Raw genomic sequence first — 16,625 nt, 5'->3', positions numbered from 1 at the left:
CTTCAGAGGGGACAAAAGGCCTTCATCACAGAGGGGTGTCTGTGAAATGTGTATGAGAGAGAGAGAGATTATGTTTGTGGTGACTTCGACTCAATCTGATTCATCATAGTATAATTCAGTGTGATTGTGAATGTGTGTGCATGTATGACTTTGATATGGATTCAAAGTGTGTATGTGTGTGTTTGTGTGTGTGTGTCAGAAAGAGAGAGAACAAGTGTGTGTCTGTCTCTGTGTGTGTGTAGGTGCTTATATCAGTGTGTGTATGTGTGATTCAGTGTGTTTGTGAAAGAGAAAGAGAGAGAGACAGAAAGGATAACATTTGTTTGTTTGTGTCTGTGTTTGTAAAAGAGAATATGTGCGCTCTTCCCTCCAGAGGTTAATAATGTGTTGATGTACTTTTTATTCAAACAACTCTGAGAAGATCTGTACTGTATGCAGCGTGCTGATAAGTCAAGCTTCACACATCTCTGGTGTCATTCAGGATACAGTGCGGGAAAAAAACAGCATCGCATATTCAATTCAATGTATTGGATTCAGTTGTAAAGGGTTCTATGCTTAATTCAAACAGGTTGCAATCCTAGTGTTCTGTTGTGTACAAGCACATTGCTGTACCACAGTCCAGTCTCTGATTTGAGCAAACAAATTACATGTGCAATATATATATATATATATATATATATATATATATATATATATATATATATATATATATATATATATATATATATATATATATATATATATATATATATTTTTTTTTTTTTTTTTGTCAACTAGCGACAGCACAGATCGAGGTAAAGAATGTAGCCATTGGTGTACATTGTACTAAGACGGGGACTGACAAGATCTGCCACTGAGGGAAGCTACTATAGGTGGGGCCGCTAGTGAGGACAATGCAAGGTCTACCCAGACTAATAATAATAAGAATACATTCAATTTATAGTGCACTCTACATCTGGAAACCAAATCTCAGAGTGCTACAGGGTAAACACATAGGCTTTAAAAACATAGGCAATTGAAAAAACAAGGCATAAAAACATAGAAAAAAGGGATAAAACACACAAGGCATGTATAAAAAGGTTAAAACTAAGAGAAGGCTTTTGTGACGAGGTACAAGCAGTGGTCTGTGGTGCTCTCAGGTAGTCAGGGAGGGCATTCCACAGGCGAGGAGCAGACCACACAGTATTATAATGAGTCTCTGACTGGAGGGTGGGTTTACTGGTTGACACGTGCTGCAGCGCGAGGGCTGGATCTCCACGCGCACCATTCTAGTTGCTAGCTACAATATGCCAATGATCTTGCTGCAAAAGGCAGGGAATAAAGAATGACTGGTGGCTGACTTGTCTCAGTTCATGAGAAGGGATTGGACCGGTGACAACTAGTTGCTTGACGTATGGTTGTTGTAGGGGTGGAAGGCTCAGAGCAGATGATAAACGTCCTGTTGTATGCACACGGTGATACATTTAATAAATATAGTCTTTGTCATTTCATGTTATGTGTCCACTTAGCCCCTTACGTGACTGCGATGTGCAAGCCAGGGGCTGGCTTTTTAATACACAGTCACTCTCAGCCATGTTGCTACCAGGCTCGTTTGGACCACCAAGCACTGCTTCCGAGCTCGGGGTGGGTCAGAAATATATCAGATATGCATTTCAAAGGTACCCAGCATACAATATGGGTTTCACACAGCGACGCGCTGGGGTCTGAAAGCTCGGAGTTGCTAATAAACAGTTTAAATCATTGTTATAAAACGAGTGGTACTCAGAGCGAGCCGTGTATTTCCACCCTTGGTGTCACAGCGCATGCGCACCAGGCAGCCAAATACGGAAATACACGGCTCGCTCTGTGATGCCGCGTTCACGTTACGTGGGAAGAAGCGGAAGAGCCAGCTTCCGACTGCGAAAAACCATTCACGTCAGCCTCCTAGTGATCATTCCTACTAGGACATATGGGATTTTTTTTATAGACCCCGATATCTCCCACTTCGCGTCACGAAGTATGGATGTGGGCGTTTCAGCGAGTCAACGCGTGAAGGCTTCTTAGTTGTAGCGACGAGATGTCCTCTGGTTCTTCCGCTTCTTCCCACGTAACGTGAACGCGGCATCACAGAGCGAGTATTTACGTATTTGGCTGCCTGGTGCGCATGCGCTGTGACACCAACGGCGGAAATACACGGCTCGCTCTGAGTACCACTAGTTTTATAACAATGATTTAAACTGTTTATTAGCAACTCCGAGCTTTCAGACCCCAGCGCGTCGCTGTGTGAAACCCATATTGTACGCTGGGTACCTTTGAAATTCATATCTGATATATTTTTTACCCACCCCGAGCTCGGAAGCAGTGCTTGGTGGTCCAAACGAGCCTGGTAGCAACAGAGCTGAGAGTGACTGTGTATTAAAAAGCCAGCCCCTGGCTTGCACATCGCAGTCACGTAAGGGGCTAGTGTCCACTGTGAAAAATGGGATAAATAAATTGTTTATTACTTCATTTGAGAAAATGTAATACATATATTGTTTACTACTTCATGTTGCATGGAAACTACGATAAATGTAATAATGTTGTGTGAGCACTGATGAATGTAATAAATGTCATGTGAGTGTAACAGATCGGTTCGGACATGCCCCGAGTGGGAGTTGAACCCCGGTCTCCCGCGTGACGGGTGGCATCACAGACCACTATACCAAGAGGTGAATTCACTTCTAAGTAATGGGTCTGGACGCCTCTGGGGAGTGAGTTTTACCTGCAGTACCGCTGCCGTCCACAGTCACTTCACAACACTGTCCATCGTGACTGTAGGATAGACACACGGCACTCCGTTACATGAGCACTGTGATGAATGTAATAAACGTCATGTGAGAACTGTGATTAATGTAATAAACGCCATGTGAGCACTGTTATGAATGTAATAAACGTCATGTGAGCACTGTGATGAATGTAATACACGTCATGCTGTTTGTACCTGTCCAGCCTTGGTTCTCTCACAGACAAAAGTCTCGTATATGGTGGCGAAGGTGGGAGCATTGTCATTGATGTCCAGCAGGCGGATATAGACTGGTACATGGCTGGTCTGACGAGGGTTGTCTGGAGAGAGAACACATGTTTCATATATCATCAATCTATTGTAATAAACCAAACAGACATCTCATAAGCATATCGATACTGTCAGGCAAAAAACAAGCTCCTCGTTTTCAGAAATGTACTATCCAATAGCATTGTGAGGCTGAACAACAGGACCCATTGACTATGTAAATGTGCTTAGACATTTTTAAATAAACATTTACAGACAAAGTGATGTTGTAATTTTGCAACCAAGGCCCTCAGGGGGGGGGGGGGGGGGGGGGGGTGACTTCATTTTTAGATTGACACCCATTTACAGAACAGAACACTATTTTAGAAAAATCCTTTATTTATGTAAACATTTTTAAACTTTGAGTAGTACTCTGATAAATGTCATATATCAAAAGTAAAAGTACTTATTCAACATCATGGTCTCATTCAGTACAAAGAAACATTATTTGTTTGATGCGTATAACCTTTATAGGTGAAAAAGTAAATATGTTTTTATGAATCAATTGTATGTTTAGTTTTATTAAAAGTAACTGTACTAAAACGTTTGATAAGGGTTTTGAAATATTGTGGAGTAAAAGCATTAAGTCCCATGAAATGGAAATACACAGTTGAATACAATTACCTAGTATACCTACCCTGTATACTATTATACCTCAAAGTATATTCCCACTGCTCGAGTCTAACTCACTGAATTCTGTAGCGATGACGGAGATATTGTGCCAGGAGGTCTCCTCTCGGTCCAGAGGTCTGAGCAGGAAGACGGATCCGTTCCCTGGGTGGACGTTGAACAGGCGGTCCATGTCAGTTCGTCGGTCGATAGAGTACCTGCAGGAATCAGATCCAAAATTTTAAGAAAATCACCAGAACTTTATCTAAATCAACACCTAAAAACATCTACATCAATCAACATCTAAAAATCTATAGCCTTCGAGATTCTTCAATTTTGAATGAAAAATGACATGCCAGTTTTTAAGAATTATCTTTGTGTCAAGGAAAATTACCTTTTGTTGTCCATATACAGTAGTTACTTATTCAGTTTGTGAATAACCACACTACCCACAATGGTGAAAGTGGGAAGGACAAAATAAGTTGAACAGTCAAACTTTGAATCAGAGCCAGGAAAATATAAAAAATCGATTCAAATGAAATTCTGAATTTGATCAGATTCCCCTGATGTGGTGGTGTGATTGGATAGGGTAGAGTGGAGATATATTTTTTTTGTTTTAGAGAAACTTGGTTTGAGTGCAGATTTTATTTATGGGGTGAGACTACTCTACTCATCCCCTATTGCATCGGTGTGCATGGACAGTGTGAGGTAAGCCCACTTCCACCTCCATCATGGAACAAGACAAAACTGCTCCCTATCGTCACTGCCATTGAGCCTTGAATTCATAAATTGTCCTTCTCTTATATGTGTCAACATGATTGTCCTCCATATCACTAATTCTGATGATTCTGGAACAATTAAATGCTCAATCTTCCCATTTAAACAAGCAACCATTCCAGTCCCATCAGTCTGATCAAGAAGGTTGTCCTACAGTACCTAAATCTTTTTCAAACCTAAAACTTCTAAATTGGATCAAATAGTATCCTAATTTCTTTGAGGTAACAAACCAGCCTGCATTAGCAGAGCAGTTCTCCAGCTTTCCAAATACATGAGCGGTTTAGCCCTATCGAACTCAATTCAATATTACCGGGCATGTAATGTGCAGAAATTGCTCTATTGGGTCAAAGACGAGGGGGGGGGGGTCGGTGCTCTGGGCTCGTATCTCGTTTCTCACTGCACACTCTACTATGGTTCTCAGTTACCTCTGGCTACCACTGATGTCAGCAAAAACCCAAAAGTCACCTAATCCATTAAAATATTTGGCCCCGGTTCACGATAATCCTCAATTTGAGCCATCTCAGCTTGACCCTACTTTTCGCAATTGGTTTGAAAAAGGCATTACCTGCATCAGTGACCTCTACAACAATAAGGTCTTCTTGTCCTGAACTTTCACTGAAATCTTTTCAATTTCTTTCAGATCAGATCGGTTCAGATCTATTTGTGCAAGGCACAGCATTCTGAAATGCAAGATCCCCCACAGAGCTCATTACACAAATTGTGGAGGTCTTGCATTGCATCAAACTCAAGAAGATTAGATTATCTATAAAAGGCTCCCTAAAAACCTGTGACCCGGAGACCCTTTTTTAGATTACATAGACACACTACAGTACCTGTTCTAAATCAAAATGAAATAAAATGTATTTGTAAAGTCCGAAATCCCAAGGTAAGTCAAGAAGAAACATCACAATAAATCAAGAACAAAAACCACCATAAAATCCTAAATAAATGCAACTCCCAGACATACCCCAGCGAAGGTAAGGAAAAACTCACAAAAAACCTAGCAATAGGAAAAAAGCACCACAGGCGATGTGGAGGAGAGAAACCTTAGAAGGGCTGTTCAAAGGGGGATTCCCCAATTTGGATGTCGGTGATAATATAGTGTTGCTATGGATGATCGATGGGTGTAGGATAAAACAGGCGGATAGTTGGTATGTATGTACATATACGTGTTCTGCCTGACAACCATGTGAGACAACCCCAAATCAGATTTTTAATATTTGGAATCCAAATCCGAATAAAAAAAACACTAAGATACAGAGGGGCACATAAGGTTCCAAAACAGAAAAAACTTTGACATTTTGTAGGTGACCTGGCTCCATTCACAAAGCTGTACCGCATTGCATTATTTTATTTTATACACTTCTCTATTCTAAACCAAAAAAAAAACTGACCTTTAGCTCCCATACAAATCTTCACTTTCCTCATTGCGGAAGCAACTTAACAAGCACTATACCACCTACTCACTTCTGACCACTGCAATAGCTCTTCTAGCTCTCCCCCCCCCCCCCCCCCGGTGAATAGGAGAAAAGGTTTCTGAATACACTTATTCACTGGCGACAACTATACAGAATTTGAACTGCGACACACCATGAGGATTATTTTTATATTATTTTCCCTTTTCATGCGATTTCAATTCATTAATTATCCAAGGGAGCTTAGAGGCCACGGATACTCATTATTTTGCAAAGAAAGGGGTTTATACTGTACCACAAACACATTACAAATGTGGATTCTCTATTAAATCCTGTCACCTTCCGTCTATGTCGCCCGTCTACCTTTTAGAGAGTCACTGCTCTATGAGGATGGTTTCACTGAGATGGTCAAGGTTTTAAAGGAACACGCCAACATTTTGGGAAATTAGCGTATCGTCTTCTCCAGCAAGAGACAAGAAGATAGATATCAGTTTTCTTTCTGTGTGTTCAGTAGAAAGCGATCTGGCTGCACGTTAGCCTAGCTTAGCACAATGAATGGAAGCAGACATGACCGGTTAGCCTTCGGGAGAGGTGTTAGGTGTTTTAACTAGAAACTGCAATCGTGTTTGTCGAGCATGTTTTACGTAAAAAAAATACCAGCAGGTTACCAAAGATAGACCTTACCTCAGTCAGAAAGTACTCCAAAATTAATAAATCCCAGTCGATCCCATGGCGATCGCAACTACTCGTGTATATTGGGCATGGATACCATACGGGAAAGAATAGCTCTGAGGCACCAAATCTTCCACCGGAAAACCCGGAGTGGATCACAAGACAAGTGGTATCGCCAGTTCCCAGTTCAAAAGGTAGGCGATACTGCCACCTGGTGAGATTCGATCGTCATTGCAATTCCAACGTAGGCAGATGAGCCAGGGAGACCTAGGGAGCTCCGGCTGAGTGTTTAGAACGGGGATCAAAGGATAAAGATCAAAAGATCTAAACACTAGATATTTCGTTTTTGGCACTCAACGGTTGGCTGCAAAACACAAGATATTATGTTTTTGGCGCCCAACACGCTTTTTCACTCTGGCACTAATTTCAATAAACATTATCAATGGAAACAATTATGTCGCCCTGTCAGTGCACCAGTGGACACTGTATTGGAATTAATTCAGAAGCCTAAAACAATGTAAGCACCAGGCAGAACTTGAATTGGCCATGCAGGCTTCCACAGATTTGGGATCATGTTGTCATAGCGATTGGCCACTGTTGTATTATGTGGACTAAGTGGTACGTGATACTCCAAATACTGGCATATTCAACTCAGCAGCCACTAGAATATTCATCCAGATCAAAAACCTTCGCCATGGTAACACGTCCACAAATGCGACAAATGGTGGTTTTCATGATTACATTATCAAACACAGTTCTCTGTTGAATACTTTATTCTGATTGGTCAATGAACACATTCTGCGGTCTGTTATTTCTGAAAGATTGTGGACGATAACGGACCGTTGTTAAGCATTTATATACGTTGCTAAGGCAACAGTTGCAGTTTGTAATCAAATCATTTAAATAACATGAAAGAAATTCGAAAACAATATTTTGTCTCAATAATTAATGTCTTTTGGTAGGTAGCCATCAAATAAGCAAAATAATGTAATTGAGTTTAATAAGGTGTGCCAGCGTTCAAAGTAGATGAAAGATCTGCCCAATTAATTCAGTTTCTATGGTGGACTACTAAAGAGTTTAATAGGCAGGAAAAATCCTGATGGTGGCTTTAATTTCTTCCCCTTTCCATTATGCAAAGGAACACACACACACATACACACACACACACATGCGAAACAGGGTGTGTGGACAGAGAAACACACATTTACACACACACACACACACACACACACACACACACACACACACACACACACACACACACACACACACACACACACACACACACACACACACACACACACACACACACACACACACACACACACACACACACACACACACACACACACACACACACACACACACACAGAGTGTATCATTGCCACCATGCTGATATCCTAATTACATTTCTGAGGTCTGGCCTTTGAATGGATCTCCACGGAGGCCCGCTCATAATTAGAAAGCACTGGACGGGAAAATAATCCCTCACCAAGACAATGTGGATAGATGGGGGAGTCATATGGACAATGAACTAACACTCAACTAATTGCACGTCTGTGAGTGTGTGAGTGTGAGCGTGTGTGAACGAGGTAGACAAATGATTAGAGACTAAACTTGAGAGCAAACCTCTATGTTGGCCCCGAGTTGCAGAGGTAATGCAGATGCTGTATTTGTGAGTGAGCACACGCCACGTCGCCACATGCATAGTGATCACATGTATGTATGAGGGTGGAGCAGCACAGTAACTGTTAGAGAAGTTAGCCTGAGAGCAAAAGTTTGCCGGTTTCACTTTACATTACCATATAAACACTACGTTGTACCAGATGATCTAATCCAAGGTCCGGACGTCAACAATGCTAATGTGAAAGTTCCATAACCATTGCTTCAGCCTCAGTGGTGGTTTACTTCACAATTTGTGAATTAACCTCTGCAATATAGACACCATGTGATGATATTATTATTATTATTATATTCCACTATGACTTGTTTATAAGATCCAGAAATGAAACACCAATTCATTAAATGTTTGCTATATCTCCCATACAGTATATCAACACATAGCAATCATTGCCTCCCCCAACATGGAAGAACAAGAGCGAATTCACCAAAGCTGCAACCATGTACGTGCATGCCAACATGGAAGAACAAGAGCGAATTCACCAAAGCTGCAACCATGTACGTGCATGCATCCACACACACACAGACACACACCTTCACACACGAACACTTGAACGAACATTCATGGACATTCGTGGCTGCCAGAGAGTGGGGAAATTTTTGTGGACCGACTGACCAACCAACCAACAGAACGGTTCACGAGTTTTGAAAGGGTGTGTGGCTAAAGTATAGGGCTAACCCACACCAATAAAAAAGGAACTCTCCGCTGAGACCAATGATAGCTCCCACAACAGTCAACGTACTTCAAGCACTATGGAAGGGGCGTGGCTAACATATAGGGGGTGGGGTTAACCCACAATTAAAAAGGAACTCTCCGCTGAGACCAATGATACCTCCCACAACAGTCAACTTAGTTCAAGAGCTATGCAAGGGGCGTGGCTAACATATAGGGGGTGGGGTTAACCCACACAAATTAAAATGGATCTCTGTTTGGCCATGTTACGTGAATCCATTTAGAAGGTATGCACCTTTTAGTTATAGGCCACTGTCATGCCCCTTTTGTGCCAGTTGGCATGGACAGTTAATCAGCTGTCCTTTGGCTCATGATCAACCTTTCCACAAAATCCTGTGCAAGTCTGTATATCCATTTGGAAGTTATAGCCTTTTTGCGATAGGCCACTCCCATTGCTATGCCCCCTTTTAGCCAATTGGCATGAACACACACACACACACACATATACTTGACCATTTTGCCAAATTTCAACCTCCTAGGTCGAAAAGTGTGTCCGCTAGAAGGTCCAACTGACCGATCGACTGGCCGCATCTATTTGGGTAATTCTCGAATACCTATTTTAGAATGGTATATGCCCAATATACAATATCAGTATAAGTACAAGTATCAGTTTAAGTATCAGTGCATCTCCCAGATAAACTGAACCGTCTCCATTACCTGACGGGACTGCGGGCTCCGTCGGGGTCGGAGGCGCTCACAGACCCCACCGCCGCTCCCACCGCCGCGTCCTCCTTCACCTCCATCAGGTAGCCAGCACGCTCAAACAGCGGGGGCTCATCCACGTCCTCCACGCCGATCCTCACCGTGGCCATGTCCTTGGAGACCGGCGCCAGGAAGCGGGGGTCCACGTGGGTGTTCTGCACCTGGATCTCCACCGTGTAGGAGCGCTTCCGCTCGTAATCCAACAGCTGGGGACAACGGTGACAGGGTTTCAAACGTGACGGCAGAATCAAACATGAAGCAGCGTTCTATGACAGAATGTCCTGTCTAGAAGTTAGAATCATAAGAAGAGGACGGACCACAACCTCAGGGTTCTCGTAGAAATTATTCAGCACGTGGGAGATGGCAATATTTCTTTCAGTGTGTTTTCTCTACCAGTGGTAATGGGGAAACCTGTTTCCCAGCAACACATCAAACATCCCACTGAAGTTTTTTATACCACGACCTCATTTTATTTAGGATTATTTTTCGCGACCCCAAACTTAATGTATCACATAATTTCAACGTGGAATTAAGGAATATCAAAATAAAAGCATGTGTTGTTGAACTTGATCATACATATTTATTAGAAAATGTTATTACAGCACTATGTTATAAATACACATTTATAAAACGAGGCATATTTAGCCAAAATATGTTGCCAGAACATTAAAAAAGAAAAAAAGTATAGAAAAAAATTTATATATGGCATATGTTACAGGACCACCTGAACGGGGGGGGGGGGGGGGGGGGGGGGGAGACCGAGCATCTGATATATTTTTTAAATGCATTTATTCCTTTAGTTAAAGATGAGCGAAGGATTGGTATAGTGTTACAACACTTCAGCCACAGAGCCTGGGGAGATGAAGAGACATTCTCACATGTATATTTCAGGCATTAGGCTGACATTCACTACCAGGAGCGGGTATATAGAGCTGGGGAGATTGAGGTGAGTTGGGCTTGAGGGTTTTGCCTGAAGAAACACATACATACACTTTAATTGGTACAACTTCACTTTTTAATGACAGCCTCTGTAGAGCGAGAGCACTTCTGCTTGTATGGGGAGTTAGAGATCCAGACAAATCAATACAACTCACAAGTGAAAGGAGGGCAGGACTTGAATTCTAACAGACCATGATGTTTTACACTGACTCTATTTGACCTATTCTGTAGAGAAGACCCTCATAAGTTAACAAAAGGTTTGGTTGCTGGGAGTGAGAGAAAACAGGTTTTCGACTGAACAGTTGATCCAGGAGCAGTGTCCAGAGGATGCATCTGGCCGTTAACATCCCTGCCTTTGGAACCAGGCACGTACCCAAGCCGCAGTGCCTTCACAGCACAGGACAAGGAGGAAAGATGAATATGTTTAATTTTGTTTCTTTCATCTATGAAGCATGGCGGGGGCTTTGCATCTCAAGCAGCAAGTATAACACAGCCTACTTGGGACAGCAACCCGCCCCCCCCCCCCCACAGAGTTGAAAGAATACAATCTGCTGGATCAGCGTTTTTCTTATTCCATTTTAAAGGTGTCTTGTGGCTCTGAGCAGCACACTGTAATGACAAAAAGCCAACCTCTTTTGACAGTGCACGCTGCAGAAACAACAGATCCCATTAATTACGAGGCAAAATGTATGAAATGGGTTTTCCAGGGACTATTTTGTTTAAATGTGACAGAATATCTGGCCTTATCTTTCTAAATATCCTCTGAGGTATTTGTTTTTCAGTGTATCCGCATTGCCTTTGAGACAAAGCTGGTTTTCTAGTAACTGACAGGTTGCTGGTCTGTTCCCCGCATCGTAGGAACATCAGGATGGATGGTGGGTGGGAGTTGGTGATTAGAGGGTCGCTACTGTCACATTATATTCTCCATTACTGCCCATGTGCCTTAGAGCAAGCACTCGTTAATGTAGCAGCTATGGTTGAAGGTAATCCCTCACCCCATTATGCATCTATCAATCAGTATTGCAATTAAAAACAATTCCTCTAAGGGAGTGAAGCAACCATACATCTAATCTCATCTCATGTCATCTCATCTCATCTCACCTCATCTGAATAAGACAAACACTCCTCATCCTTACCTTGCTGATAGTAATGACTCCCTCCTGGGTATCTTTGTCCGTGGAGATATCAAACACATCCATGCCGTCCCCACTCACTATGCTGAAGAACATCTCTGCGTTCCTCCCAATATCTTTATCAGTGGCTCGGATCCTCCCTACCGGAAAACCGGACTTCATTGATTCCGGAACACTGAACTGGTATATGCCTGTGGGGAGAGAGAGCGAGGGAAGCAAATACATTAGTCCAGTTCATTTCAATGCAATATGTACAATGTCGCAAAGGTCAATATTGGCTGATGATGAGGTGAGAAGTGCGGAGAGGAGATTTGGTGAGAATTGAAGAGAGGAGACAAGATAAAGAGAGGAGAGGAGATGAGATTAGACAAGATACAGAGAGGAGAGGAGGGGAGGGGAGACAAGATAAAGAGAGAAGCGTGGAGAGGAGAGGAGAAAATATGAGAGGAGATGAGACAAGATAAAGAGCGGAGAAGAGAGGAGATGGGAAAATAGGAGAAGAGAGGAGACAAGATAAAGATAGGTAGAGAATTATCCGACGTTTTCCCACAATGAGTTCATTATTATTATTATTACTATCATATGTGACATTTATTGCAAGCGTTAGTGATTGTCTGGTGCCGCCTAGTGGACACAATTTGGAACGTGCGTTGTGACTCTGGACAGGTAAGCTTTAAATTACACTCTTGGCCATATGCCTGTAAGGTGAAAAGCCCTGTGGGCGAACTGACTGGCTAACGGTACGTTGCATTGTATGCACCGTTTATATCCGCAATTATCTATTTACATGTATAACTAGTTGCTAATGAATGCCGTTTTATTTCCCCTTTTTGTATAGGTAAATAATCTGACTTCTGAATGTATGCTGCTGACTAACTGCTGACAAGTACTACTAACTACTGACTGTTGCTACGACTAGGCTGCTACTAACTGTTAGCTACCAGCTAACTGCTTGCTAATTGGCCACCTGGTGATAATGGCAATACAGTTGTCTAAATGACCGAATGTTTGGAGTCCTAATAAATCACCATTCTTGCAACGTCGGAATTGTTTCTTTTGGTTCCTATTATCAGTCGTTCGCCTACACCCTTCCAATAGGGACATCTAGTTGACTCATTGACTGTGACGGCTAGATAATTGGACAATAGGAGAAGATGAGACAAGATAAGGAGAGACGATACAGAGATGAGAGGATAGGATAAGAGAGGATACAAGATAAAGAAAGAAGAGAGGAAACAAGATAACGAGACGAGAGGAGAGGAGATGAGACAAGATACAGAGAGGAGAGAAGAAAAGAGGAGATGAGAGGAGAGGAGAAGAGAGGAGACAAGACAAAGAGAGGAAAAGAGAGGAGAAAATATAAAGAGAGGAGAAGAGAGAATACGAGATAAAGAGAGGAGAAGAGAGGAGATGAGATAAAGAGAGAGGGTTGGAGGGGAGAAAATAGGAGACGAGACAAGATAAAGGGAGGAGAGGCGAGCAGACAAGATAAAGGGAAGTGAGAAGAGGAAATATAGGGAGGAGAGGAGAGAAGACACGATAAAGGGAGTAGAGGCAAGGAGAGGAGAGGAGATAAAGGGAGGATAGGAGATAAGATAAAGGGAGGAGAGGAGACAAGATAAAGGGAGGAGAGGAGACAAGATAAAGGGAGGAGATGAGACAAGATAAAGGGAGGAGAGGAGATTGGATAAATGGAGGAGAGGAGACAAGATAAAGGGAGGAGAGGAGATGAGATAAAGGGAGGAGAGGAGACAAGCGAAAGGGAGGAGAGGATAAAAGAGGAGAGGAGATACAGGGAGGAGAAGAGAGGAGACGATATAAAGTGAGGAGAGGATAAAATAGGAGAGGAGATAAAGGGAGGAAAAGAGGAGACAAGATAAAGGGAGGAGAGGAGAAAAGAGGAGGAGATAATGGGAGGAGAAAATATGATACCAAATAAAAAGAGGAGAGGAGATAAAGGGAGGAGAGGAGATGATACCAGATAAGGGGAGGAGAGGAGAGGAGAAGAGGGGAGAGAAGAGGACAGTAGACCTATTAAAAATGTAAATTGAGAATGAACGTATACTATATATTTGCACTATATGCAAATAACTGCAATTTCGGTTTACATTTGGAATTGATTGATTTTGGAGGTAAACTCTGGTATATGTATGTACCTGAGGAACACAGTTGAGGTAGATATTTTACTAGGTCTTGTCTATGGATTCCCCATGGGTTCCAAGTCCCAATTTAATGAGTTTAGTGTTACCCTGGGTCCTGGCATCATTAAAAATAATGCAGTCCCCTCATAGTCGATTCATGGGTTGCTTTAAATTGCTTTAAAATTACAATAATTTTTTTTTTACAATTCATAATCTTACAGATTTGTCTATTAGATCAACTAAGTGCTTAGCTTAGTCGACAAAAATCCATTCGAGTAATTTCATTAGTTGAAGACAGCCCTAATTAAACAAACGGTAGTTTACCAAAGTACTAGCTACTACACAATGAAAAGAAGGTCAACGATGGTAAATGGCTGCTTTTTTATATAGTGCTTTTATCCAAAGCGCTTTACAATTTAAACTACTCTACTCGCAACGACATCTTAAACTACTGTCACAACACTGTAGCTTGCATTGTGTAAAATTATCACATTATGGGTCTGGAATCTCATACAGTTACAACTAGAATCTCTATAGCAAAAACTGAACGGGTACATGAGTAAATTGTGTGTGTTTGAATTAGGGACTAATGCAGTCAGAACCTTACTTAGAAAATGCAAAATGTCTAGGGAAATATATCGTTTGTAATTAACTACTGTACCTAGATTACATGGCCCAAGGTAATTTACTACTGTAAAAGCCTTTGAGATTTGAATGTAGTTAAAACTATGAGGAAACTACTGAAAAATATACTACACGTGACCCACCAGAAGCAACCCCATGACCCAATTTGGGTCCTTACCCATATTCTAAAAAACAGGTGCAGGAACAAGGAAGAAATTGGACTGAAGCTCCTGCTACTACATACTGGATAAAGGAACGACGACTACAAAACGTGATCACGGAGGCTGATCCAGTATCTTGCAGTAGACATGATGAACGTCCATGCTCCGCGCTCACAAGGGAACATCATAATTTAAAATGATTTAAATGCCACTGAAAAGAGAATCGCTGACGAAGGCCAAGCGTCGAAGCACATTTATTTCCCTCTGAATGCCGCTAAGCATCAAAATACTTTAAAAGCTTTTTTTGGGGGGTGGGGGTGGACGTTCCCTTTGTTCCCAGGAAAGAAGCACTCACACTGTCTCTTGCAGGGGAGGTTGTCAGATGTTGTTGCCGGGTGTGTGTGGTGTTCGCTTTGAGTTCTCTTGCAGGTTTTTCTTTTCTTTCTTTCTTTAAGCAAATTATTGTCTCTGTTTAGAGTCATGTGACAAGTCAGATGGCTTGAGTCACTGCCTGAAACCTAATGTACATAATGTGCACGCACATGCACGAGCACATGCATGCACGTGGGAATTGATGCAAATTAGCCGTTGTTCTGCCATAAGAACCCGAGGCGGTTTCGTATCAGAATATCTCGTCTATTCACTGTGTGTGTGATTCAAGATTCAAGATTCAAGAGTTTATTCATCACATACATACCAGGGCATACAGTGAAATGCGGTTAGCCATGCCCGCTACGATTGTGCAATAAAACAATAGTAATAGTAGTAATAATAATAAGATAACTAGAATAGACATGATAAATAGACATGTTAATAAATCGGTATGAGTGTGCCATGAGTGTCAGAGAGAGAGAGAGAGAGAGAGAGAGAGAGAGAGAGTGTGTATGAGTGTGATCTGAGCGTCAGAGAGAGAGAGAGAGTGTGTGCGTGCGTGCGTGTGTGTGTGTGTGAATGAGCTGCATCCGAGATCTAGCAGTGTGTACACAAGGAGTAATTATGTTGGAGAGGTACACAGCAGGCTCATACCCCCATCCAGACAATGCTACCTAAGGCCCTGTCCACACGAGAGTTTGGATTTAATATGACCGAAGTTTGAAAAAATAAAACTCCGTCCACACGGTGAACACAGGTGGACAACCGTGTATAACTGCGTACTCACGGCAGAGCTGGAACCCAGCAACCGATACATTTAGTACAATGTAATACAATGCCAAAGCAGTAGGCGGCGATGTTGTTCAGACATGAAGGCCATTTCAACCAATCAGAAAAGACTGAACGCTCACTAAACTTCCTGTTGGGTCGCGATCTGCCATTAATTAACTGAAGAAGAAGAAGTAACGTTACCGATATGAAATGGATGTAAACGTTATTTAACAGATTGCAGAATGGGTACAATACAATACGGCTCAATACAAACAATTGTTAAGGGGATGCAGTCTGGACTGGGTTCCTTATAACAATAACTTGACAACACATGAGTTTAGTTTAGCTGCAGCTACATGTTTACTCTGAGCGTCAACGGACATCAGTCGATCACAACACTCTTCAACACAGACGATACGTTTTGAACAAAAGTTTGTTACAATCATTTTCATATAACGCTACTTGGGACAGCTCTGCTGTAAACACTGGTGTAGTTGGCTCTGCTCTAATCTCTCTACCCCGCGGTCTGCCGTGAACATGGGGAATAATTGCGACAGCTCTGCTGTAAACACTGGGAATAACCTCGGTTGCTATGCCCACACGCAACTGCAAAACCGCACAACTTCACCCTGGCCACCGGTTTCAAAAGACCGCGGTTGCAGTGTAGCAAATCCCCGGTTGTGTGTGGCCGAACAGTGCAACTGCGCACATACAATCACGGTTACATTAAACCCAGCGTTCGTGTGGACGGGGCCTAAGCCTGTCACAAACCTGTGTGTGTGTGTGTGTGTGTGTGTGTGTGTGTGTGTGTGTGTGTGTGTGTGTGTGT

General features: G+C 42.3%; 1 protein-coding gene across 1 annotated transcript in view; it reads right to left on the bottom strand.

Moving 5' to 3' along the window:
* The window catches only part of cdh6 (cadherin 6), a 131,324-nt gene that overhangs the window by 60,503 nt on the left and 54,196 nt on the right, over window positions 1–16,625 (bottom strand). The window contains 4 exon segments of the mRNA XM_084326776.1: window positions 2,960–3,081; window positions 3,758–3,894; window positions 9,611–9,861; window positions 11,731–11,918. Of these exon segments, the coding sequence (XP_084182902.1) occupies window positions 2,960–3,081; window positions 3,758–3,894; window positions 9,611–9,861; window positions 11,731–11,918 (698 nt within the window).

The sequence above is a fragment of the Notolepis coatsorum genome (assembly GCF_963971535.1).
Source record: "Notolepis coatsorum genome assembly, chromosome: 13".
Taxonomy (NCBI): Eukaryota; Metazoa; Chordata; class Actinopteri; order Aulopiformes; family Paralepididae; genus Notolepis; species Notolepis coatsorum.
Note: the sequence above shows the minus strand (reverse complement) of the source record. Positions and strands in the feature narration are given on the sequence as shown.